This window comes from Aythya fuligula, chromosome 21 (assembly GCF_009819795.1).
Source record: "Aythya fuligula isolate bAytFul2 chromosome 21, bAytFul2.pri, whole genome shotgun sequence".
NCBI classification, from domain to species: Eukaryota; Metazoa; Chordata; class Aves; order Anseriformes; family Anatidae; genus Aythya; species Aythya fuligula.
In genome coordinates this window covers 1,500,125-1,526,741 of record NC_045579.1, presented here as the reverse complement: position 1 = coordinate 1,526,741, position 26,617 = coordinate 1,500,125, and the positions used below count along the sequence as shown (strand labels likewise).

Sequence of the window (26,617 nt, the reverse complement as noted above, 5' to 3'; positions counted from 1 at the left end):
ACAAACAAAAAAACTCAGGAATTTCCTCCTGCCTTGTTTGATGCTGACTCTCCTTCAAAGCTGGGGGATGTTTTAGGCCATTACATTACCATTAGGATAATTTTGTCTTGCATTTACATACTGATCCTGTACTCTTGCAGATATCTGGAAAGGTAAACTAGGTGAACATGAAGTAAGGTGGCTTTCTCTGTAAGACTGAAGTAGTGTGCTGATGCCAGTTGTCTAATGAAGATGTCCTATTATGTACACTTATTCGGTAATTTTGTTTAGAACTGCTTCCTCCGGTCTTTACATAAGCTTGCAGAACCTGCTCCCCAATGTCAAACATATTCTCTCAGGGCCACTAGATCTGTTCATGTGAAATTTGGCAATTAGCTGTCTCTTCTTCTGATGTTTAATCAAGAATAGGTATGCTTGGTTAGAGGCAGTGTGAAAAGGAGAATTTTGTTAGGGCTGCATAGCTTGCAACTTTTTCACTGAGGGAGAAATGTTCGGTGTGTACAGAAGGGTGGTGGTGAATGCAGACATCTACTTGAGAGAAAGCATGCTGTGGGCTTTGCACATGCTGGAAGGTGGAAGAGAGCCTAAGGAAAGCAGAGAGAATGCTTTTTTTGAATGCCACCGTGTAAATATTTAGAGTAGAGAAACACAAACCATTGGCATGTGCCTGTTACCTTTCTGTTGATAAGAATCACTGCTACTTATTCAGTTGATAATACTGCATTTAGAGAGCATCATCGTTTATAGCCTCCTTTTCCTCAACCTGTTTAGAAAATAAAAACCTCCCAATGTTGTTCAAAAGAGGTTGACAGAAGCTGGAGAAGAACCCTGTCTAATATTTTAAAACAAAACCTTCTTGTTGGAAAGGGGATTTGGTATTTAGGAATACTTTGCAAAGAGTTTTTCTGTTTTTCTGGTCTAGCTATTGAAGTGGTGCTTTCCAGCAGAATGAGTTCTGTTTAGGCTGGACATCTATGTTTTTCACAGAATTATGTTACTTCATGTGGCTGCAGGAGTACTTACTGTCTGAGTAGGAGTATCTCTTCTAAATTATGTTTATAATTACTGCCCAGAGTGAAGCAAAACAAAATGCTTTTCATGTAGAATTTTTTTTCCAGGCTGCAAGTCAGGTTAATGCCAATTTGGATATTATTTTCTCTGTCACAAGCTTTTGGGGATCTCTTTAGATCCAGTCTTGATTTTATGTTTCATGGTAGGTGTGAAGTTGTTGTGTTGCCTGGATTGTGTTTTGAAAGCAACTTCTCCTTGCAGGCATAGTTTTTCTGTCTGAAGCTGGGGGAGTATGGACTACTCATCAGGTTTTAGATTTTTCTGTTCAACACATGCTCAACAGGTTTTTATCTCCTTCATTTTTAAAGCTTTATTGACCCATAGAAAAGTTCACTTTTGCCACGCATAGAAGTTGTTTTGGGGTGGGTATATGTTTTTCTGTGGCAAATCGCTGAGCTGAAATTTTACTGGAAATGGATATGAACATTAATTCTGTTAGCTATTTAGTCTGTTTAGACTGTCCATGTACTGCCTTTCCTGGAGAACAAGACGTGATATTGTTTAAGAATGGTATGCCCTGGGGTTAGAGAGATACTGTGGGGTATCTCTGCTTTCCTGAACTGTATAATAATAGTAGATAATCACTGCTGTCCTTCCTGCAGCCCATGACAGACCTGGACACAAAGATTCAAGAAAAGGCCATGAAGGTGGACATGGACATCTGTCGGCGAATCGATATCACAGCCAAGCTGTGTGATGTAGCGCAGCAGCGCAACTCTGAAGACGTTTCCAAGATATTCCAGGTGATTAGGCTGGGAATTTTCCATAGGATAGGACAAGTAGTAATGGGTCAAGAGGGAGCAGTGTTGAGAAGTGTGGTCCAGGTCACTTGCTTTTTTTAATTCTTTTTTTTGAAATTTCTTTGTATAGATATGTTTTCTTCTTTCTTCGTGTTGGAGTGTAGCTCTCTTCTGCAGAAGCTGCTGTAGTATTACAAGCACAAAATTTAGAGAGTTTAAAAAAAAGAAATTTGAGGATCTTTAAGATATACTGCTAGTCTGACCCTAGTCTGCAATGAATGCAGGGGGGAAAAAAGCATTCCAGGGCCTAGGTTTGTATAAATGGCTTCCTCTTCGTAAGTGAGAGGTGGTAAGCTTGTAGAACTGTCATCTGAATGTTCTTATTTCTGGCTCAAGCTCCACAGCCAGAAATAATGCTTCTGTGGTGGTGAGTTATGATTGCTTTGTGAGACCAGAGACTCTAGTTGCTTTCCTTGAGCTCCATGGTGCTAGTAGGAAAAGTCATTTAATTTTCTCCTGAAGTAAGCAGTTACAGCTCTGTGTAGAGCAAACGTGTAACTCCCAATGTGGTTTGTCTTGTGTCATACCTGCACTATCAATGTGATTAACCCAGCTTCCTTCCACTTTGGTCTGAGTGTTGCATTCAGTCTCTGAATAAGTCCAATGCTTTTCTCTGTATAGTGATGCCATATAGTGTGCTAAATGCCATACCAAAACACTGTAAATACACTTGTGGTCTCCACTGGTTGTGCATTTTGGCGGTGGTGAAACTGCCTAAATGTTTGGAGGCTTTTTTCAAAAAGCCAGAAAGATTCAAATCTCCTGTCTGGAGACAATTTTTCTAGCACATTGAGCCAGTGCTTTGTGCCAGTGGTTCCTTCTTGTCTCTGAGTAGAATTGCTTTGTCTTTCTGCTCAAAAGTAACTGCAAAGTGCACTTTTGGTCAAGCATGCAGTGGTTAAAATGATCAGCAGGCAAGGAGAACAATACCACTAAGGGATGGCTCACATACCAATTAGAGGAAAAGCTACAGTAGGCTGGGAGCAGACTGTGCGTTTGTGACTCTGGTACCATCTGTAAACTGCTGTGAATATCTTTTACATTAACAATCCTCAGCTGAAGAAATGATCCTCTGTGCCCTGTGCAGGGCTGTCCCTTGAATTCTCTGCACATCTGCAGATTTCATTTCCTTTGAGGTCGTCCAGGAATTTTCATGGTTCAGTTAATCCTTCTTCTTGCTCTGAAGACTAGCGGTCTGGCTCTGCTTATGGGGTGGGAATGACCCTGAAATAAAGACTATCCAAAAAGGTTTCTTGTCTGTTCTTCATGGTTGTTCAGCATGGGAGCAACAGCCTGTGGTGGTGGCAGGAGAGGGAGAGTTCTGTCATTGCTCTCAAGCCTGCTGCCTGGGCGCTCCTGCCAGCTTATGCTTTTACCCTGTATCATTCTAACCTCTGCATGTTCTCTGGTAGGTCGTAGACTGTTGTTAGTGAACAGACAGATGTCTGTAGAGCGCTGGCAGCCTGCAGCTTGCTTTGCTCTTTGCCATTTTTGAACTGCTTTCTTGTGCTCTGTGTTCACCACTCACTAACAGATGCAATTCCTGTCTCGAATACATGCTATCCCTGAATTGCCTGGGAGCTGATGAGCAGTTATATTCACCCAAATGTAATGCCTCTCCTTTTTTTATTTCCGCCACTCATGGCGCAGCATCTCCAATGAGCCTTCAGTTACTACTCTTCTCTTCAATTAAGGTGGCTTCCAAGAAGAAAGAACGAAAACTTGCGTCTGATGATGACCTCTCTGAACAGGATGCAGACAATGGCAGGTTCTCTGACGATGAGGTCAGCTGCTCTTTGAACATCACGGATGAAATGAAGCGTATGTTTAATCAGCTGTGAGTATTGTGGAGAATATGGCGAAAACTATCTGAAATGCAGACAATCCCAGAACTCGAGTTACTTCTGTAGGCTTTCAGAAACTTTTTTCTACCACCCAGTATTCTGTGAGTTAAGCCTGAACTGTCAGCATTGTTCGTACTCAAAAGTTTATTAGAAGTTCAAATAAAATTACCAAACTGTTTTTTTTTTTATTCCTCCCTTAGGTAGGGAGAGCTATAAAGAATATAAAAATAAAACTTAACGTTCATACTTTGTTAGCTGGTAACTAGCAAAAGATGACACATTTAAAGAAAAAGGTACAAAACTTGAGTCTATGTTAGCTGTATGTTTGGCTAAATATTCATTTTTAGAGTTTTAGAAAGAATCTTGCTGCGGTTTAGGCTGGATGCAATTTGGCAATGTTGTAACTGTATGCTCAATTCAAAACTAATTCAAACTTCTCAGAGAAGTTAATGATTTTTTCAATTCAGCTGCAGGCAAATGGCAGTGCTGGATGTGTCCAGAAGATCAGTTGTAGCAGTGGATGACAGTTTATAGATTCCAAGAAATGTCAGTGTTGTAAACCTTGCTGTAAGGTCTCTTCTTCTGGATTGGAAGAATCTCAATTTATTTTGCCTAAAGTTTTACCCAGAATGGGAGTGTTAGGAAGCTTGTGGCAGGCAAGAAGAGACTCTCTGCACCTTGCCGTTACAGAAAGCAATTAAGGAAGCTAGTTGGCGGTATGCCCTGCTGTTCTCCTGTTTGAGAAATGATGAAGATGGCCACAGGCTAGTCAGAGTTCTGAGGGTCTCTGACGCTTTCTTTTGGCAAAGGGAACCCCAGCCAGTGCCTTAGGTCTGATTTCTCTGGCATTTGAATGTGTGTCTCTTCTGCCAACTTTCCTAGTGACTGTGCTGGGAGAGGAAAGAATTCCCAGTGCTTTCCCACATACCATAGGACAGTATTTAATGTGTAGGAGTATATAAGACATTCTCTAAGGAGCACTAGATCCAGTTGTCAGCTGTTGCCAAATTCTGGTTTCAGGCCATTTGTCCCTTTTCCCTCTATTTTGCCCAAATAATGCAGGTAATTCTTCATGTCAGGACTTCTGTTTTAGATGGCCTAGCACTTACTCAGGGTAATAAATACATATTTTTAACTTCTTCACAGTTAAAATTCAGTGTGACAGCACATAGAGTATAGATCTTTTAGAAAAGCAAGAGACTGAAGTTTAGTCATTGGGTTGGTAATGTATTTAATTTTTAGTTTTGCTTTTAAACCTGTCCTGTCATACCTAGTTTTTATTGGTCCTTCTAGTGATGTGCTTCTCTCTTGGTCTATTTGGCATGTGGTGCTGCAGGAATTTTGTTGTTATGTTCAGATAGGGTTGATTTTGAACAATGTTTGTGGCTTATTGAAAAAGGCATGCTTCTAAATAATTCTGGGTTTGGGGTCTTTGTCATGTAGAAGGTAGTTATAAATAGCTGGCCTTGTGAACAGAAAACAGATGCAACTTGGACCTGTAATGATGACCTTAACATGTAAGCATCAAGCAGTAAAAAGTCAAAATGCAGTCAGTGTTGAACAAAGTGTCTGAAAAAAGCAGCAGTCAGAACTGTGAGTCTGCACTCTGACAAGGATAGTTTTTGCAAATGATCTGATTTGAAGAAATTGAATTGCAAAAGGCAGAATCATATGTGTCCAAAATCTTTATTTTATTATTTTGTCAAGTTGTGTTTAGACAAATAGACTTATCTCTTTTGCCAAGCTCTTCAGCCTCCTAAAGATGATGTTGCCTGACTGAGATGTTATCTGCTTAAAAGGAAGTGAACTAAAGAAACAAAAATGCATCAGCCAGAAATGAGCAGACTACTGCTGCAAGCAACTTCATATTTTTGTCAGACCTCCTTAACGAGGACAAGAAGCAGCTACTAGTGTTTCTCTCATCTGCTGTTCAAACCAAGAGGGACTTGAGTGCCTTTGGAAACTTTTTCCTTTATTGCACAACTAACTGTACTAAAGGAGCTTGACCAAATAACAGTGTTAAAGGTCACTTCTGCTACTGGTTTTTCTCAGTCTTAAGTGGCTTTAGTGGTATCTTTTGTTTTCAATTCAATAATATGTACTTACGTTCACTTGTGCATCGTTTTTGGGTTCAGCTTTTTCTTAGTTATTTTTCAAACTGATGTTTGTAAGTGTTGCAGTGAAAATCATTGGCTAAACTTCAGCAAGAAAATCAGCAGGGAGTCTTCTAGTGGCTGTTTCCTGTGTAATTCCCCAAACTGTGGTCGGGTTCCTTTTCCCATGGATAAAAAGAATAGATTAAAATGCTTTTGTGGTTTTTGCAAACAAGGGAAACTAACGAGCAGCACCATCTGCAGGACAGAACTAGGAACGGGGAATGCTAACAAGGATCTCTCTTACTCTGCTTTGGAGTGGCAAAGAGCCCAGGAGTAAGTGACTTGCAGACAGTGGCAAAGCCTGTTTTAAAAATATTTAATGACTTTCAGCTGCTTTGTCTTCTCTATTCAATTCTTGTAACCCCTTTTTTCTTCTAGAACGTTAAATTAAGGACTGAAGGGGTTAGGGCTGGAGCTGTTTACACTAATGCTTTTTCTGTTACCTTAACAGTCGTGAGACATTTGATTTTGATGATGACTGTGATAGTTTAACGTGGGAGGAGAATGAAGAAACATTGCTTCTTTGGGAAGACTTCACAAACTGTAATCCTTCAATTGACCTCCAAGGAGAGGTGAGTTTATTTCAGTTTCTTCTCAAATTGTTCTGTTAAAAAATTGTATCCCTCAGCTGCTCTTTTAGCCATTTGAGCCTTTAGATTTTTGACTGGTGATCTAGTCTGCTGTGAAAACTTGCTTTAATTTTAAAATCCTCTTAGTGCTTTCTCTCTGGTTGCTTTTCAGTCTGTGCAATAAGTTTATTTACCAAACTTAATGTCTTCTGCTTCTTTAAACTGAGTATTTAGAAATGGCAGGCATCAAAAGATCTAAGGCACCTAGCTGTTGTAGGATCATCAGGCAATCTGTCACCCTGACCAGTGGGTTATCTAAAGCCCTATATCTTCCTTGCAGCATCTTGCTTTCTCCGTAGATGATCATTCACACTTTAACTGTCAAAATGTCACACATGGTGTGCACGGTATTGCACCTCCTTTCCTGTGGGGAGAAAAATAAACTTAGTGTGGTCTGTGTGATAATAAAGTACGTACAGCCTGTCGCTAACAAAGAAGCTGTGGCTGTGGGACTGCGTAAGGCCCTAGGTATCTTCTGAATCTTGTGCTTCCATCTTTACAGTCAATAGGAATCTCCTGATGCTGGTGGATAATAAACAGCTTGCTTTTAATCCTTAAGATCCCACACAAAGTAAGGTAATGGCTGCATGCTGCCTCATTCAGTGACTCCTGAGCCTTTTTAAGCAGGCCTAAAGAGAGATTGAAATGGCAAGGTCTGGCTTTGTGCAGGCAGTCTTAAATGTGATGCTATTATTGCATTACTGAGCAGCATGACAGCAGTAGGTAGGCAATAATCCTACCTTCTCCCATCATTGATATACTATAAAGATGCTGAAGCAGCAGTCTCCTGAATATTGTCTTGTGTTGACTGCCAGGGGTGTGTTAATTTACATCTTCCCATTTGTGTATCATCTGGCATACCCTGAAACTGCGAAGATTATTTAAAAGTGCTAGGACTGCAGAAAGCAGCATACTTAGCTGTATGTCATCTTTTGAGCAGGGAGAGTGGCAGAATGATAATGTGTAGCCATGTGCTGGAATTAGTGACAGATTTATTTGCATATACCCGTGTGTGCATGTTTAAGCACAGCTATCAGAGGAATATTGCCGAACACAGACCTTCCATGCAAAAACTCTAAAGGTTTTAAGAAGCTTAAATCCTTCTAAATGAAAATTATACAAGGAAAGGGTAGATTTGTCTTGTAGATGGAGATTCAGAATAAAGACGGCTCCGTCTGTGCCTGGTCTTTAACATAGTCCTTTACATGCCTGAATCTTCCTTCCAGTGGCTTTATTCCTTTCAAGTTCTTATGTGGTGCTGTAGCCACCTTCTTTTATGACCTTTCTCCTTGAAGCGGTTCTGCATATAAAAGGATAAGTGGAATGATTCTTGTAACTATAGGCCGGTTAGCCTGACGTTGATCCCAGGTATGATCCTGATAAAGCTGCTGCAGCTGTGGTCAAAGATTGGTAACAAAATAAATGCTCATCAGTGCATTTGTGATAAATTGATGCTTTTTTTTTTTTTTTTTTTTTTTTTTTTTTTTTTGAAAAGGGAGGTAGGTAATAACCTGAAAGAGAACAGTGACATTGTTAAACTGGAAAACAGTCTTTTAGTCTCTTTGTGGCAGCATGAAATAATGCTGTATGTTTTGTAGCCTGGACTATACTGTGAATCCAAAGTAATGATGACAAGGGAGTTGTTGTCTGACAGGATGCTTCCTTTGGCATGCAACATGTTCTTAAGTGCAATATTTTCCTTGTTAGTGTGCTGGAGTGAGCTTAATTTATCTAGCATTTAAGGAAAGACTTTTAATAGGCATGTAGAGTATATGTGTGAGATGATGGAGTAAATGCATGTAGAGTATATGTGTGAGATGATGGAAATGGAAAGGTCTGGAGAGTAGTAGTGTGTAATCAGAAAACAAGAATTCCAGTACAATGCTGTAAGTGGTCGATGGTCGATACAAAGAAAAAAAAAAATCAAGTTGCATGCCTGGAGAGCAGCAATTACAATCTAATTTAAGCATGATCAGACTGAAAGGTTCGGTAATTGCAGCTTTTTGGTTCTTTGGCATGTGTCAGGTATTCATTTAACTGCTGGAGTCTTGATCTGTAGGTTCCTTGATCAGATAAAATATCTTCCCTCATATGCCAGTTTTAAGAAGCAGTGTATTCCTTGTCTGCATAACCATGTATTAAAAAACACACCTTTGCATGAAAGCACAAGAACTTGGATTTCTGAGTGAGGCTAAATGAGAAAAATCTGTATGCTCCATGTTAGTTTCTTGACAATTCTTTGTGTCTCAATTTGCTCTGCAGGAAGAAAACCTGGGAAACCTGATCCATGAAACAGAGTCTTTCTTTAAAACAAGAGACAAGGAATACCAAGAAACAATAGGGCAGATAGAGGTAAGGAAGTGATTCATGACAAAATAAATAATTACTAGTGAATAAAAACATGTGAGGTATTCTGGTCCAGTAGGCTTTTATGTATGTGTACACGTGCACAAATGGGAAAGGTGGAATGTGTATCTATAACAAGAGGGCAAAGCTATTTTCCTTAGAGACATGCTAGGATTTTTTTTCTAAATACTGTTCTCTGTACAGCGCTACTGTTAACCAAGCATAAATCTAACTGATAGTAGAGGAAACTTTGAAACAAAGAGAATAAATGTGCTGTTTTTTTCCCCTTTTTGTCTTGCATCCACACCATCACACTGGGAAATGTTTCACAGGAAATGGCCTCAGAGGTTGCCAGACACAACAGCTGTAGCTTCTCACAGTCTTTGCCTTGTCTAGAATATGTTTTCACTAATTACTGCATGTTGACAAACATGATGCCAAGCAGCAAAAAAAGAGCTGTTTAAAAACAGTGTTGCACTCTGATTAAAATACATTTCATAAGCTGATGAATACACTTGTAGCACACAACACTCTGATGTTAAGGGTATGCTGTGCAGGCATTCTGGATTAGCTCTGGGCAGCTTTATTATCCCCACCAGTGAGTAAAGTTGAGTGAGGCTGGGAGAAGCTGCTAGCAACTCACCTTAGGCTGATCACTTTCTTTTCTTACAGCTGGAATTGGCCACGGCCAAGAGTGACATGAACCGCCACCTTCATGAATATATGGAAATGTGTAGTATGAAAAGGGGCCTGGATGTACAAATGGAAACCTGTCGTAGGCTTATCAAAGGTTCAGCTGACAGGTAGTAAAATATTACCACGCTGCCTGGGGTGTCCTTCAAGAATTTATTTTGCTCTTGTTTCCTGTCAAGGTGTTTAAAAGCAGAAGCATAATTTTGTCCTAAAGCTTTGTCCTTTAGATACATGTAATCTCGTCTTGTTCAGGGACAAATGCCAGTCTTCAATAGATCACTGCAGTAGTATATAATTTTCTATGCTCAGTAACAGTTCTAAGGATTCAACAGCTGTTGTCACCGGTAGTACTGGCAGTATAAATGGAGTCATCTCTTCTCTGTTTGTGATGGATGGTTGTTCTTAAGGTCATAGATCTAGAACTCTAAAAAGACCAAAAAAAAAAGTCTTGACTAGACTTGTATGAAGAGCATGTTTTTAAATCCTGTGTGTGGAACCCATTTTTTATATACCATGAGGGATTTTTTTGTGTATCTTGCTCACCCACATTTAAAACCATCCTGGCTTTAAAAAAAAAAAAAAAAAAAAAAAAAGAGAGAGAATAAACATTTTTGAGTTTTCAAGAGTGTATGTACTGTAGATGATCAAGGTTTCTGTAGGATATTCATTGAACTTAATTTCTGTTTCCCCTGTCTGTAAAGCTAGAACAGCCTTTATGTTTGTATAGGAGATGGTGTGTTGGGGGGGGTGGCAGCATGCAGTGTGTTCAAGCTTACTATTGATATTTGCTTCAGAACAGATAAGTTAAGAATACCCTTTATTACTATTAAAATGATTTAGGGATTGTCAGTGACTATTTCCTTTAAAGGTCTCATTTTTGTCTGTCAGTGGCATTTCTTTTTTGTCTAAACCTTTCTCTGCATTTTCTACAGAAATTCTCCATCTCCCAGCTCTGTAGCCAGCAGCGACTCAGGAAACACAGATGAAATTCAGGACGAGTTGGACAGAGAGGCGGATGTGGAGCCCATGGTCAGCTGATACGTAGTTGGAGCATTCCAGTGAAAGGGAAGATGCAAGCAAAGATTAAAAAACAACACACACTGATGGGGGGAGAAAAAAAATAATAGACTTGTAAGCCCCTGCACAGGGCTTCTAATGACTCATTCCTACACGCATCCCTATCCCACCCAAGGATTGGTGCTGTCAATTTCTATCGTTACACAATTCACAAATGCAGAGTCCTGTAAGAAAACGTGTTTTAATTGTGCCTTTGCCCCAAGCTGAGCCACTTTGAGCTCCAGTGGAATATAAATAGCAGGTGTTTTTATATTATAGATATATATATATATTAAAAGATATATCTGGTAGCAGCAGAGAATGGTGCTGCAAAGGCTCTGATATTTCAATAAGCTTATGGTTTTATTGAACTGCTGCACTGATTGGCAAAAGGAACACTGGCAAACTGAGTAGTAAACCTGAGACAATTATGGTATAATTACCAATGTCTGGCATAAAATAAGAATGCCTCCAAATTGATCTGTAAACATTTAAAAATAATACTGGGTTTAGAGGCAGCTTTTAGGATTAAGCAGTCATACAATATTGAAAGGAATTTCTTCATTCCACCTTTCTGGGTGAAGAAGACTTTGAGACTCATACAAGCTTTCTTCCAGACTCCAGAATCTGAAGAAGCAGGTCTCAGCTTGGTGGCAAAGCAGGTGGATGAGGGAGGGTTCGGTGGGATGGGACTATCACTGATAAACTACTATGCAAAAAAAACAAAAGCGCGCCTTATTTGTATGGAATGTTTGGTCCCTGCTGGGCTATAGTTATCTCTTGGGGAAAGGAAAGCTCAAAACACGTTTGCACAAGTTACCTGTAGAGCTTCTTTTGAGGAGTACATTGTCTTGTTACAATGCCTTTGTTTCCAGTGATTGGATTAAGAGGGGAATCAGCCCTTCAGTTCCCAAGTTGTTTTGTGTTTTCTTTTTTTCAGGATGTTTTTTTAAACCATAGTGTTTGCAGATTTTACTTTGCTGACAGGGAGATAGCTCCATTTTATGCTGCTTTCATGATGGCTAGAGTGGGCTAGCATCAGGATAAACTGACATGCTGTGCTGTAGATTTGGGCTTGAAACATGACATTGAGAGAGTTCCAGACCACTTTTCTTCAGCAAAGCTGAACATTAGAAAATACTGTAATCCTTTTTAGGGCGTAGTAAAATCAATCCCAAACTACTGCAGCCCTAGAACTATGGAAGAACAGCCATGTGCTTTCTCTGTGAGAAAGTGAGAAGACCTAGGCTTTATCAATCGGTCTATATTTTTAAACAGGAGAAGGCAGCGTCAAAAGTCTGATTGGTACTTGAGGAAACTCTCTGGTGTCATCAAGCTGTTCGTGGTTATTAGTAGGATTTGTAGCATCTCAGCCAGGTAAAAACAGGGTATAAACCTAAGCCAATACTTTTTTTTTGTTTGTATTTTAGAGCAAGATTGCAAGTGCAGTTAATACTGCCTAAAGGTAACTGTGTAGTTAACTAGCAGTTGCAAGACTTGAGGAGTAAATACCAATTGTATTTTTTAACCTGCCAGAAATCTTAGAAACTGTTACGTAGGAGCAGTGCTAGGACTGGACAGGGGAATATCAGATTTAAGCATCCTCTCAGTGTTAGGTAAAGCTAGAGGGGCCAATCTTTTATCTTCCTGAGCGTTGTTTCCAAGCCTCTCTTATTTATTGATCTGAATCAGCAGGGCTGCATTGTAAACAAATAGCCAGTATAGATCAGTACTGCTTTCTTCCAAAAAGAGCACGAGTGTTTCAGCAAATGGCGCATTCCTGGGCAGAAAATCTCTCTCCATCTTGCACAGCTATGCAGAGGGCAGGACCTCGGAGGGTTTCTGCTCACACTGTAACTGCGGGTACAGTAATGTCTTTTCAGTTTGGGTTTTGTTTGTTTCTGCATGGAGTTTCATTGCTGTTTAGATCAGTCTCCCACTATCGTGTGATGGTGCTTTTAGGCCATGTGAATTAAATGGGCCCTCAGTCTTTCAGTGAGGAGAATTACTGGGATGATCCATTTGGATTCATAATTTGAGCATCAGTGGCGTCTGTCCAAGGTTATTCTTGTCATTCCCTTACTGACTGAAATACTCAGAGCAGTTATTCATAGAGTAGTAAGCAACTTCTTGGTTCTTGTGGTGTTAGTTAGGGGCTTTTTCAAAGCCTGTAGATAATTTTTCTCTGAAAAAGAAACCTTATTCCAAAGTGCTCATTCCTATTATCTCTTAGGTGGCCAAAGTGGTAAGTGTCACGTTCGCTAGGGCTGCAAGTTTTGGGGTGGGAGGGTGGGGGCAAGAAATGCCAGATGTGATATTTTTGTGAGGGGGCTGGGACTGCATGTTTTCAATAAAGTACTCTTAAGGTTTCCAAGCCTGTATGAAGCTGCTAAATATGTAGTTTCTCACGAGGCTGAGAAACCATGAAACCATCTGCCAAAGCTGAATGTCTGTAATGCTTTAGTGACTTTGGTGGAGGCATTGTTAAGCAATCTACTTGCACAGTGAGTCAGCCTTGTTGGAGGCTGTCGTTTGGCTGTCCTCAAATTATGAAATGCTCTTTGGTACTAGAGAAACTGAGCAATTTAAATGACTGTCCGGCTTAGCTGCTGTTTTTTATAACTTTTTTTTTTAAACTCAGTGACCTAGTAGGAAAAAGGCTGAGTGTTCTTGAAATGAAGCTAGTAGCTGGCATGTTGAGGTGGGAAAGGATATCCTCAGTTTGACAGTGGGGGAGCCAGAGGAAGCAGATAGCTTGTTTCAACAGCTAAATTTCTGTAACCTACAGTTTATCTCATAGCCATAATTATGAGGAGCGCCTATAATAGGGTTGCATTTGTTGGTAAGTGTAAGGGATGTGGGTCTATAGTAGACAGTATAGAAATGTGTATGATGGTGATGTATGTGTATGATGGTAAATTACCATGGTTCTTGGTGTCTTTCTTATAACCATATGTAATCCATTTTTTTTAAAAAAAGAAAAGGTGTTTTCATACTTGGGGTTGGGGTTTTATTTTCATCTAGGCTGTATGGGACTTGGTGGATCAACCTTTTGGGAGTTACTAGGGTTGGTCTTTGATAGTTTCCCTAGGAGGTCTTGGTTGGTTTAGTTTCAAGCGATGCTGCTGATTTAGCTGACAGTGGTCCTGTTCTGTTTGCGTTTAACCACTCTGTAGCAACCAGATCAAAAGCTTGCCAGAAAAAAATTGTGAAAATGCTGGAAATGAATTTGATGACCTCTTTTTTTCCTTTGTAAAGCTGTAAATACTTTATTTTTGTTTTCTATTCTTAATGCGGTGTCATATTGACACTTTTTTAGACTTATAATCAAAAAATCCTCCTCATTGTTTCTCATTTTTTAAAAGAGGATTTCAAGGAAGCAAATTTTTTTGCTTGTTAGCAGTGTAATAATAGATCAAATTCCTAAAATGGGTTTGTACAAAAAATGTTTTCAGTAAACAATGGCAGTTGCTTTTGTGGATGCATGTTGTTCAAAAATGTCCAAAGAATAATGTGGTACAAACACTTTTTTCAAAAATGTAGTAATTATCATATTAGTTCAGACAACACAAAAACAAAAGTATTTAAAAAAAAAAAAAGTAGGTGGGGTGTAATGAAATCCAACTAAACTAAATGTGTAATCTATTTATAAGAAACACAGTATATATTCTATTTTTATTAGAGGTTTTTAAAGTGCAAACAGAATTCTGTTAGTAAATGCAATTATTCCCTTGTAAGGTATCTTTGGCTTTGATGGGACTCCCAAAATCTCAAACTGTTCCAGGTAACTGTGCAGAAACGATGTAATGGGTACGGCTGTGGTGCACTCGCCTGTTGCTTCCTTGGAGCAAGGGGTGGTGGCAGTGGGGAACAGGCCAACAGCTTTTCTCTAACTGCAGAATTATTGCTGTGCTCCTGTTTGTGTTTTTTCCCCCTTTTGGAGATTGAGGCCTTCCCCAGCGGGTAAGGATCTCCATTCATTCCCCTCACTACCAGGGATGCTTCCAGTACATTTGTTCTTAAAATCTGCCTCAAAGTAGGCTTTGTCCTACCTGGTAAGGAGACAAATTTATACTTTATACTGGTCTACACCAGTATAAATTGGAATTAACTTGATGAAACAGAGTAATAGATCTGACTAGTGCCTGGCTTTAGATCTAAAGCTGTTTCTGTCCCATATGAGATGCTTTTGCATAACCATTCCTGCCAGCAAAAATACAAGTTCAGTTACTGGTCCAGGACTGGCTGAGGAAAAGCCGTGGCAACCAGTGGGTGCCCACAGCCTTACCACAACACTGCGGGCTCTGTGAAACAGCGATTTGCTTGTGTTTCCCTTGGCTCTGGAAAAACTTGGAAAGACACTTGTTCTGGAGTGTGCGAGGAAGAGAATTGCCATGCTGGGAAGTCCCTGTTTCATGTTCGCGAGTGCTTCTTTTTAGAGCTGAATGTTTAAAGTGAGATTTATTACAGCAAAATTAAGCAATTATAATGCTGCGGTGAATGTTAAATCACGGTTTAGCTGGTTGACCAGACTTCCATGCTGTGCTTCCATGGTGTAATAATACCCTCATGAGGATTTCCCTCATTTTGCTTCAGGACTTTGGGGTTTTGATTCTTTTGCACTGGTCCAGGACTTGGGTTGCAGGGGAACACGCAGGTTTTAGCAATGTTTGCCTTCAGTGTTAAGTCACACAAATGCTTGATTTTAAGCTTTTATTAGAATGTAACTTCTATCAGTTTGAGTTTTAAGTAAGAAAAGAAGTCGCCAATCAAGGCAACACACAGTATGCTGGTGTTAGTGATGCTGGTTTTAGAGGTGAGCTAGAAATACTACCTGCCATATTCTTAATTCAGTCCTTCACCAACCCATTTCTGGAGAGAGGAATGCTGGAGGCTTGAACATGAGTCTTTGGCAGAGTAGTGAAGAAACACTTGACTGTTTTCTGTCTGTTTTTTTTGTGTGGTTCAGTGTCTTAAGGCCCTTCCGCATCTGTGGGAGCTGTTCAAAGCTTCTCTTTTGAAGAAGCAATGAATTGTAAGAAATGGGTACTTGATGTTTCTAGAAGTCACGATTCCCTCCTTCCTAATTTGAGGCACTCCAACACTGAAGCACTTCTGTAGGCAAGGTGGTGCTTGTATGTATGGTTGGGTCTGTCTTTTGAGGAAAAAAAAAATGTTTTTTTAAAAAAACAAAAACACACAACTCTGGGATGTTTTGAGAGCTTTGAACCTGGTAGTCCGTGTCACTTTGATGGCAGAACACTGCAGTCCCACTGTGCCACTAACCCAAGGTGCGGGTTTTGTCTGCTGCTCAAACTGATGCTCCCTACACAGGTTTCATTGGAAATCCTAAAGATTTATTTTAATCAAGAAAGGGTTGAAGATGATGAAAAAAAGCTCGGTAACTAGACACTTCCTGTGTAACATGGTATCACTGAAAGGAACACGCAATCTGGTTCTTAAAACACCTTACCTGTGGCTAAAGTGTATGTAGCTAAGTTCTGCCAAAAATGATTATTTATTATTTAACGTGTTTAAGTGGAGGGTATTGATGAATCTTTTCCCACGCTGTGTCACTTTGTGTCAGTTCCTCTTAGGTCATGTAAGAATTTCTTTTATACACATTAAAACAGACTACTGATCAGTGTGGAAATGAAACTGTTTACCATACAGTTGTAAATATTGTGCTTTATATTCTGTATATTAGCTTCTTTTAAAGAAAAAGACTGAACTGTGATGCTAATCAATCTGTGGCGAGGTAAGGACGAAGGATACACCAGCTCCTGAGCCTGCTGCGGGGGGCACGTGGGCCCTGAGCTGCGGTGTCAGGCCATTTGCACCCCTTTTACAAGTCTGTCCTTGGTGTCTAAAAGCAGACTGAATGCTAGTGGTGCTGGATTTTGGACCATCAAAGTGCCAGCACCCAACTCCCTGTGAGAAGGGGCACCAAGAAACGCCCACAGCGAGAGCTCAGCTCCTCCGAATTGCAGTGGATGATCTCCACCTTCCTTTCTCGTGCCAAAAGCCGCTCCCACCGTTCGAGGCCTGCTCTCCAGCTCCCCGTACGCTGCTCTGCCCTCCCGTCCTGCGTCCGTCCATCTGTCCTTGGCTCTGCGGCTGCTCCGGAGCAACCCCGGCACGGTTGCATCCTTCGGGCCTCGCTGCCTCGGCTCCCTGCTCTTCCAGGCATGGCTCCAAGGTGCTGCTCCGCGGCCAGGGGCTGGGGGAAGCTGGTCGATGGAAATGGGTGACGGTCTGCTCTGGTTACGGGGGGGGGCGGAAAACAAAACCACGTAAAATAAATACCAACCTTCTGGTCACAGCTGTGTGGGCTGCTTCTTGGGCTGCGAAGCACGGGGCTGGCACATGAGGGGCTTGTGCAGTTTTTAGGGGGCTGGTGGGGGGTGGGAGCAACCTTTTGTTTTTTGTGTTTTTTTTGGAAACTCCCCAAAATCATGAAATGAGGTAATTCAGGGCCTCCTTGCACCAGTCCCCAGCTCCCCCATGCTAAATTCAGACACCCACAGCGATGCCTCTCAGGTGGGAACAGGAGCACCTCGTGTGGACGCAGCCTCCTGCTGCCTCAGCCGCCCTCACCCCCCCACCCCCCCATCCCCCCATCCTCTCCCTTTTGTGTTAAAATCCCATTTTTTGCAAGTTTTTGCTAAGAAGGAGATATTTTGCTGTGATAAGAGGGGATGCTTCAGCCGCCCTCTCTGTCCGCAAGCATTCAGCAGCAGCCGGGCCCCACCGCGGCCCCAGCCTGCGGCAACCCCTCCCCACCCCCTTTTTTTTTTCTTTAATAATTAATTATTTTTTAATTATTTATAACCCATTTTCCGCCCCGCCCAGCACCGCCCCCCTCCCACGTGCCGGGCGCTACCACCGCGGTGCCAAGGCCGGGGGGGGGGGCAGGTGCGGCGTGTAGGGACCCCTCCCTCCAACCCCACGGAGGGGGCGGGTGGCGACCGTGGAGGGGGACCCCAAAGCACCACGCGTGGCCGTGGGCGCTCTGCGGGCTCCCCGTCTCCTCGCCGTGCTTTATCTCATTTATCTTTGTTTTATGCCCCCCCCCTCCACCCTCTTCCTTCTCCCTCCCGTGGCGGCGGCTCGGGCACGGCCGTGGGGAGCGGCGCGGCGGGGCCGGGATGTGGCGGGCGCTGCGGGGCCGTGGGTGAGTCCCCACGCGCGACCCCCTCTGCTCCCCTTTCCCGTCCCCCCCCCCACCTTCCCCAGGGAGCACCCGAACCCCGCTCTGACCCTTTTACCCCCCCACTTTTTGCCTCACCCCCCCCCCCAGCCCCCCGGTAACGCTCCGTGGGGGCGGTCACGGGTGGGAGCCCCGCGGGTCCCGTCCCGTCCCCGTCCCTGTCCCCCCCCCCCCAGGGTCGGGCGCTGCCCCCGGCTCCTCGCGGCCCCCCCCGGGCCCAACCTTTGCCCCCCGGCCTCGCTCCGCTGCCTGTGGGAAGCGCGGAGTCGTCGTCCTCCAGGGCTGCGACCCCCCTGTTCCCACCCCACGGGAACCCCTTTTCTGTCGGGACCCCTTGTTCCCGTCCCATAGGAACGGCTTTGCCCACCCCATACAAACCCCTTTGCCCACCCCATAGGAACAAAACCCTTTTTCCTATCCCATACAAACCCTTTTTCCCACCCCATAAGACAAAACCCTTTTTCCCACCCCATAGGAACAAAACCCTTTTTCCTACCCCATACAAACCCCTTTTGCCCACTCCACAGGAACAAAACCCTTTTTCCCACCCCATACAAACCCCTTTGTGCACCCCATAGGAACCCCATGTCCCACCCCATACAAACCCCTTTCCCCACACCATGGGCATGACTCCCAGTTCTCATTTCCCACACCATCGCAGCCCCTTCTCCTGTCACACCAAAACCCCTTTCCCCACCCCACACCCCCCTTTTCCCTGGATTTACTCAGCTGGGGCGCACCCAACCGAGGCACTGAAGCCCCCCGGGCTGACAGCACGGGGTCGGGGGTGTTATTTCAGCCTTTCCCCCCCCCCCCCCACCAGGCTCAGGAGCCTTCACCGTGCGGCCACCACGGTGGCCAACGAGCCCATCCTCGAGTTCAAACCCGGCAGCCCCGAGCGAGCAGCACTGCAGCAGGTATGGGAGGCTCAGGGCAGTGCCCTGCACCTTTTCCCCGTCCTTCCCTGCTCCTGGCCCAGCACGGAGCCCTTTGGGGTCCCTGCCTTCCCCGTGCAGCCCCAGCACCTCGCTCTGCTCTCACCCAGGCGCTTGCTGACCTGAAGGGCAGGACTGAAAACATCCCCTGCGTGGTCGGTGGGGAGGAGGTGTGGACCGGAGCGGTGCGGTACCAGCTCTCGGTGAGTTTTGGGGTGCTGGGGGGACTTCAGTAAAGGAGAACGAAGCAAGGGATGTGCTGGTCGGATGGGGAAGTGCCAAGGTTTCCCATCTCTTTTTCAGCCGTTCAATCATGCGCACAAGGTGGCCAAGTTCTGCTACGCTGACAAGGTGAGCGTGCCTGTTCCTCTTCCCTTCGGTCTTCTTCGTGGGGGACATTTTGGGGACAGTGCAGTGACCACAGGGCCCCAGCCAGCTGCCAGCATCACTGATTCAGCTTGACTGCAGGTTTCACAAGCAGAAGTGGCTTTTTGGAGTCACAAAACACATGGCTTTTCCAAAAGAGGCAGAGGTGGGTTTTGGCTTTCCAAGCCCCTGGGGCCCTGGAACAAGGTGGTCTGAGGGGCACTGGTGCTGGTGGGAAGGTGGCTGCCACAGCATGTGTCCGGGCTGGACGTCCCCTCACTGTCCCCTTTGGGTTTCTTGGGGGATGGCTTCCTTACGGCTGCTTTTTCCCCTTCACACAGGATCTCATTAACAAAGCCATTAATGCTGCCTTGGCAGCCAGGAAGGAGTGGGACCTGAAACCTGTCCAGGACCGGGCCCAGATCTTTCTGAAGGCAGCTGACATGCTGAGTGGCCCACGGCGAGCCGAGGTGCTGGCCAAGACCATGGTAGGGCAGGTGAGTAGGGTGCAGGGGGTGAACAGGAGGGAATTTGGGCTTTGTAGAGGAGCCGGTCGCAACAGGGCAGGATGGGGGCTTGCAGAGAGGCCCAGCTCTTTCTGAAGAGCATGAACCCCCAAACCACGTCGGGATGTGCCAGGCCATGTTGCATTTTCTCCTCCTCCTCTGTCCTGCCTCTGCCGTGTTTTTATTCATTGCGGTCCTCTCCTGGCAGGGCAAAACCGTCATCCAGGCAGAAATCGATGCGGCAGCAGAGCTGATCGACTTCTTCCGCTTCAACGCCAAGTACGCCTTGGAGCTGGAGAGCAGCCAGCCCATCAGCGTGGACATCAGCACCAACAGCATGGTGTACCGGGGGCTGGAGGTGAGGAGCTGGGGCTGCTTGTGCTGGCTCGCCCGTGGCAAGCGTGGGTGCCTGCAGCCCGTCCCTTTTTTCTCTCCACCGCAGGGTTTTGTGGCAGCCATCTCTCCCTTCAACTTCACAGCGATCGGCGGAAACCTGGCGGGGGCTCCGGCATTGATGGTGAGCATCACCGCAGGGTTGGGTCTCTCTCCAAATCCAGCCTCTCTGGTGCTGTTCCATGCCCGGTGGCGTGCACCAGAGGAGCTGCTGGCATTGCGTAGCCTCCTGCTGCTTTGTCCCGACTCCAGGTTGCAGGAGTGATTTGTGCTTCTCTTGTCCATGGGGATGGAGGAGCCCTCTGGGGGCATTCTCCTAAGGCATCCCCAAAACTGGACACCTACAAACGCAGCCCAACAATATCAGGCACACCGGGGGTTCTGCTTCTGGAACCCTCCCTGGAATTCAGCCAGCTGGTGTGCAGTTTGGCTCAGGTGACTAATTACAGACAGGCATTCCTCTGGCTGCTGTTTAGACCTGTCCACCAAACTGCTGTGACGAAGGAAGTGTTGGAAAAGGAAAAACCCTCCCAAACCCGCTCTTGGAGGTGTCTGTGCTTGAGGCTTTCATTTTGGGCTTCACTCCTCGCCTGGATTTTAGACAGAGAGGTTGGGGTGCTGCAAGAGGGAGTTCTTAATAAGTGGCTGCTAATTAGAGCCCCTGGCTGCACTCTCATCCTGGCCACCCATGGTGACTGTGACGCAGGGGAGGTCACCAAGCCCAAACGAAGGCAGTGGCATGGAGCCAAAGGGGTGGGGAGGCACAGCGGGGCGTTTGCACCATGTTTTCCTGCTGATTGTGCCATTGGTTTGGGCACGATTAATCCAGGCACCGGCTGGTGTTTCACTCACGTGGGCACCCACTGTGTTGCGCATGAGCCCAGGGGTGGCAGCTGCAGGGCCATAAGTCCCATTCCCAGCACAGGAGGGCACAAGAGGGCAGCATCGTGATCTCGTGGCAGCTTTTGATGTGAAGCGGGGTGATTTTAGTGCTTCTAGCTGGGCTGGCAATCACAATCTGTCTCAATTGCTTGGGGTGCAAGGGAGCTATGAGCCACCTGCAGAGCAGAACCTCTGCACCATCACACAAACCCTCCCGGAGGTGCTGCAGACTCCGATATGGGCTCTCCCTGACGCATTTAAGCCCTGCAGTTGCGTGTTTCTCACACTGACTGTCCCCTGTTCCCCAGGGAAATGTGGTGCTGTGGAAGCCCAGCGACACTGCCCTGCTCTCCAGCTACGCCGTCTACAGGATCCTGCTGGAAGCTGGGCTCCCTCCCAACGTCATTCAGTTCGTACCAGCAGATGGGCCCGTGTTCGGCGATGCCGTCACCAGCAACCAGCACTTTTGCGGGCTCAACTTCACCGGCAGCGTGCCGTAAGCTGGGGAGGGGAAGCACAAGGAGCTGCCCAGCTCATGATTGATACTTGCCCACTGGTCCATCGCGCAGAGCAGCTGCCGTCCTTACACCTTGCTGGGTGAAAAAAAACTGTATCTAATCAGCCCAGGGAGCGTATTTAATATCAAGGACTTCCTGTGGCTAAAACCAAGCCACAGAGAATAAACTTGCAAGTTAAACAAGGGAGACACCGACCTGTCTCCTAGGGATGCTGTGACTTGGCAGAGTGATGCCGGAGGGCAGCGGGGTTTATCCTTCCCTCCTCCTGCCAGCGTGCCCGCACCCAGACCCAGCTGTGCAGCGCTATGAGCACATGCTGCCTTCGTCCCTGGCTGATTTGCAAACCCTCTGCTGGGTTAGCGACTTGCCCCTAGAGGCTATTAAGCCCCAGGGCCCTGCAAGTGCCATGGTCTGATGAGCATTGTGCTGTAAAGGTGGGGAAGCTCATAAATTAGTATTAGTGGCCGTGCCTCCTGCTGGAGGTTTATTAGCATTTTTATTGTTTTGCAGCCAAGGGGTTTGTCACAGTGAGAACCAAAAAAGAAGGGCCGAAAGGAGGAGGACAGAAACTTCTGCTGGATGCTGTCTGGTCTTCCCTGTGGCGCTTATTTGTAATGTGCTAGGGTTTTTGTGTAGTGCCCAGAGCTTCGGTATCTAGGGACTCATTCTGACCTAGCCTCTCCTCTTCTGTTTGCAGAGCATCCCTTCTTTTGAGGACAGACCTGGCGGTTTGCTGGGGTTGTCTTCAGCAGGGTCAGGAACTTTTCCAAGTTCCCCTCTCATGCTAAGCACCTCCTCCTTTCTCTCCCAGGACGTTCAAGCGCCTCTGGAAGCAAGTGGCTGAAAACCTGGATTGCTACCGCAACTTCCCCCGCTTGGCTGGAGGTAATGGCTGTGTCTCACCGTCGTGGGGAGCCCGAGCAGGGGGTGCTGAGGGCTGGAGCACCTGGGCTGGCCTCCCTGGGACATCACCCACTGGGGTCTGGACATAGCTCGAGCTTTCCAGCAGGGCAACTTCTCACTTGCTCCTTTTCCTCCCAAACCAGAGTGTGGTGGGAAGAACTTCCACCTGGTGCACAGCTCAGCCGATGTGTCCAGTGTGGTGAACGGGACCCTGCGCTCTGCCTTTGAGTACGGCGGCCAGAAATGCTCGGCGTGCTCCCGCCTCTACGCCCCGGACTCGCTGTGGCCCCAGATCAAAGAGAAGCTGCTGGAGGAGACCAAGAAGATCAAAGTGGGAGACGTGAGTGGAGCTGCCGGGCTGCTGAAGGGCTTTGCAGCTCAGCGGGTGGCTGATGGGATTAGAGACTGCGGTAACTGGCTACTAATTCCTATTGAACTGAGCTTTTTATCCACTGGTTCTCCCCACCACCACCCCTCCGTCCTCCCCCTTCATCTTTTTTTTTTAGTGATTAGAAATTAACTTGTAGCCAGCGTCTGCAGGAAGGACTGTGTAAGTCACTGAATACCACAGACTAATTGAAAAGGGGGAGCTTGCTCCCTCGCGCGGAGGTGTGCTTTGGAGCAGTTTTATTCTGGGAATTTCAATTTTAGAGTTAGCTTTTTGGCACAGCGTGGACTTACATTGTCTACTTCCTTTTGCCCCTGCAGCCTGCCCAGGACTTTGGGACGTTTTTCTCAGCAGTGATTGATGACAAGGTGAGCTCATGCGTCCTGCCCCTGCTCGTGCTCAAAGGTAACACCGCCAGGCTTCCGCTCATTGTTTGGCTGGATGCTTTTTATTGCTTTCAGCAAAGTGTGACTAGGAAGTTCCAGCACTATGGCATGGGGTGATTTTTGCTCCCCTCAGGAATATTGCATGTCACTACCCCTCTTGAGAAGTGGGTTGTTTGTTGAGAAGCCCTCGCGGACGTAGGGTTCAGAGTGTCCAGGGCTGTATTTCCAGCTTGCAGCCTTCCTCCTGAACTGGAAGCGAGCAAAGAGCAACATAGCCCCAAAAGGCATTGCCCAAAACTCCTTTTCACCCCCCAGCTCCACACTCTGTTCATTTTCTTCTCTTTCCTCAGTCTTTTGCACGTATAAAGAAGTGGATCGAGCACGCCAAGAAGTCTCCCAACCTCACCATCTTGGCTGGAGGCGGCTGCGATGACAGCGTCGGGTACTTCATTGAGCCCTGCATCGTGGAGAGCAAAGACCCAAAGGATCCCATCATGAAAGAGGTGAGAGTGGGAAAATCATGGGACGTGGCTCTGCGTCTTGGAGTGTGAGTTGACTGGATTTGTAGGATAGATAGATGCAGGGATGGTCCTCTTCCATCTTTCTCATGGCTTTGGCTAATCTGTCACTCGTTTTTGGAGGCTGTGGGTTGTACAAGGAGGGCTGTGTGCTTGGCTAATTTATTTTTTTGCTCTACAGGAAATCTTTGGCCCCATCCTCACCGTGTACGTCTACCCAGAGAAGCAGTACAAGGATGTCTTGGAGCTGATTGACACCACGACACCCTATGGCCTCACGGGGGCGGTCTTCGCCCAGGAGAAGTGAGCACCCGGAGCCGGGAGGGAAGGGGACATCCCGGGGGGGGTCAGGGTCCTTCTCCCAGCCTGGACCTGCAGGGCTTTGAGTCCGAGATGCTTTTTTTGGGTTAGATGCTGGTTTTGAGGATTTTTTTTTCTGAGAGAGGAAGAGAATAAGAAAAGAAAAAAATATTTGATGGCCTAAGGAGAGGAGCTAAGAAGCCTGAAATAAAATACTTTCTCTAAGCTATGAGGAAAGGCAGAAGCTTTTAGGGTAGTATGAAAAACAAGGTGTTTTGTTGTTGTTGTTTGTTTGTATTTAACACTTTTTGTTGTGAGAAAGTTCCAGGTTACCATGAAGCAGATGGGGATCATGATTTTTCAATAAATACCTAAGAATTAATCATATACTAGTGAAACTAAGAGCAGGCATTGAATTACTAACTTAGAAGGTCGTTAAGTCAGGCTATCCTTGGACTTAATTAACTTCATTTTATAACAGCAAATCTTGAGGAAAAACATGAAAAGAAATGCAAAGTTGAAATGAGAAACTGTAGTCATTTAATTGAGCTTTAAGCACACAGGTCCCTTTGCAGCATGTGTCAAGCTTCTTTTGTCTACAAATAGCACGTGTGCAAAGAAACACAAATACTGGGCACCAGTGCAGCTACTGGAGCAGAGCAGAGACTTCCAAGTGTGCCTTTGCCATCCCCTCCTGCTTATGGTCCTCTCCCTCCCTCCTCAGGAGCATCATCGAGGAAGCCAGGAGCTACTTGCGCAACTCAGCTGGCAATTTCTACATCAACGACAAGTCAACGGGCGCTGTTGTGGCTCAGCAGCCCTTCGGGGGCTCCCGCATCTCAGGTGAGACCACAAAACTCTCCATAAAACATATTTAATGGTGCAATGGGACACATCCCCTCTGTCCATTTCCTTCACCTCGTGGTCTCTCTTTCCTCTTGGCACAGGAACCAACGACAAACCTGGTGGTCCGCACTACATCCTGCGCTGGACGTCTCCCCAGGCCATCAAGGAAACCCACGTGCCTCTGCGGGACTGGCGCTACGCCTACATGCACTGATGCCTTCTCCTCATACCCGTGCCTCTACTACTGAAGCTGGACGCACACAGTGGCTCCTCAGCCACAGCCTTGAAAGCACTTAAATCAGCCAATCTTCAGCACAGCAAGCTAGGGTTTTATTTTTAGAGACTAATTCTATTATTAAATTGTTAACTTACACAAAAAAAAAAGGTCCCTATGATTTCTTAGTCTTGGAAGAAGCAGGCTGTGGGTGACTGCAACAGCAGAGATGCTTTGCTGGTACCTGAGATCCCCAGCCTGGGAACAAGGAGAGCAAGTTGTCTGCAGTAGCTCCACAAAGCACCATCATTTGAGAAGTGATTTTCTCTCTGTTACATGCTTCAAGAAGGTAGGAATAATGCTTTTTCCAACACGTAAGGATTTTTCCATTACTTAGCTCAAAGCGTAATAGCACCACACCTCTGCAGAGGGCTTTGGGCTTGCCCAGCAGCGCTGAATCCTAGTTCTCCTTTATTCTTCTGTCCCTCCACTTGACCTCTCATCCAGCCATGCCCGCCTGATGGGCTGGGAGCGCTGGAGCTGGAGCAGGGAGCAACATTCAGAGGCTGGCCGCAACCTGGTCACTTGGAGAAGAATCATCCTGTCCAAAAGACATCGTTTACCCTGGCTGCTCCATCAGGGAGCCTTGCACAGTGGAACAAGGAATTCAAGGACTTTCCAAGAGGGCTATGAAGCCTGGGTTGGTTTAAACCATAGTGCCAAGCAATGGTAGCCCTGAGCTGTGTATTTTCCTTGGTCCTAAGCAAAAGCTAAGCCTCCAGAAGTCACATTTTGCCAAGAGATGGCAGCTGTGAGCTCAGAGCTGCTCAGGAATTGCCCACGTGCCTTTATTCACTGAGAAGGCACTGGCCAGAGCTGCTCTGATCCTTGGATGTTGGCTGGAAGGAAGCAGAAGGATTTTAGAGAAGTTCCACTAATGTTCCTGCACAAGCTGCTTAGGTGGCTGCAGCATCCTTAACCCCCAGAAGGAATTTAGGAAGAGAGGCCAGGCCAGCAAGAGGAGGTTTGCAGTAATTAGAAGCAAAATCTGTTTCCCAGGTTGTGCTTGGCCCAGGACCCTGTACCTGAGGCTCTGCAAGCTGCTGAGTTGTGAAGTTGAGCATTAAGTTGTTAAATTTGCTGTTCTTTCCCATCAGCAAGCTCTTGCTGAATGAGTCCTGCAGTACAAACTGTAACAGGGAGCTTGGACACCCAGTCCTGCATCTTCCAGGGGCATTTCTGATTTAGAAATGTATCCATTTGTAACACTGCCAATTACTGGCCAGTCAATTAGCACGATTTACAGATAATGTGGCTAACCCTTTTATGGCTGCTGCAAGTTACTTGGCTTGTAGGTCAAGAACGAGTTGCGTTAATACCTGCAAATCCAGGTTTAACTGATGGAAATTGCAATAAAATACATTATGAAGATCTTTTTGTGTCCTTTTTTGAATTATTTCTTCAAATTGTTACCAAAGGAAGAGAGCATGCGTTTGGTATCTTAAGTGCATGCAGTGTTCTAGGCAAGGTTAGGCACAATGAGGCATTGCCCAAAACTGCTGCCGCAGCATCTGAACAGGGCGTTGAACCTCTGCTCAGTTTTGGTGCCCAGCTGCAAGGTCTCTCCTTCACCCTGCTGCATCCAATGCCAACCAGC

General features: G+C 45.6%; 2 protein-coding genes across 2 annotated transcripts in view; both read left to right on the top strand.

Moving 5' to 3' along the window:
• Nucleotides 1-12,863, top strand: part of IFFO2 (intermediate filament family orphan 2) — a 39,597-nt gene extending 26,734 nt beyond the window's left edge. Inside the window, exons 4-9 of the mRNA XM_032201413.1 lie at nucleotides 1,674-1,814; nucleotides 3,566-3,708; nucleotides 6,323-6,443; nucleotides 8,763-8,852; nucleotides 9,519-9,649; nucleotides 10,472-12,863. Coding sequence (XP_032057304.1) covers nucleotides 1,674-1,814; nucleotides 3,566-3,708; nucleotides 6,323-6,443; nucleotides 8,763-8,852; nucleotides 9,519-9,649; nucleotides 10,472-10,577 — 732 coding nt within the window. The 3' untranslated portion in view covers nucleotides 10,578-12,863. The remainder of the gene's footprint in view (nucleotides 1-1,673; nucleotides 1,815-3,565; nucleotides 3,709-6,322; nucleotides 6,444-8,762; nucleotides 8,853-9,518; nucleotides 9,650-10,471) is intronic.
• Nucleotides 12,864-17,743: 4,880 nt separating this feature from the next.
• ALDH4A1 (aldehyde dehydrogenase 4 family member A1) lies at nucleotides 17,744-26,393 on the top strand. Its single transcript, XM_032201480.1, has 15 exons — nucleotides 17,744-17,769; nucleotides 18,629-18,722; nucleotides 18,851-18,943; nucleotides 19,044-19,091; nucleotides 19,448-19,603; nucleotides 19,821-19,970; nucleotides 20,055-20,129; nucleotides 21,196-21,383; nucleotides 22,217-22,290; nucleotides 22,452-22,648; nucleotides 23,017-23,064; nucleotides 23,433-23,585; nucleotides 23,782-23,903; nucleotides 24,625-24,743; nucleotides 24,848-26,393. Exons 1-15 carry the CDS (start codon nucleotides 17,744-17,746, stop codon nucleotides 24,958-24,960), a joined length of 1,656 nt encoding a protein of 551 aa, XP_032057371.1. The 3' UTR covers nucleotides 24,961-26,393.
• Nucleotides 26,394-26,617: the final 224 nt, after the last annotated feature.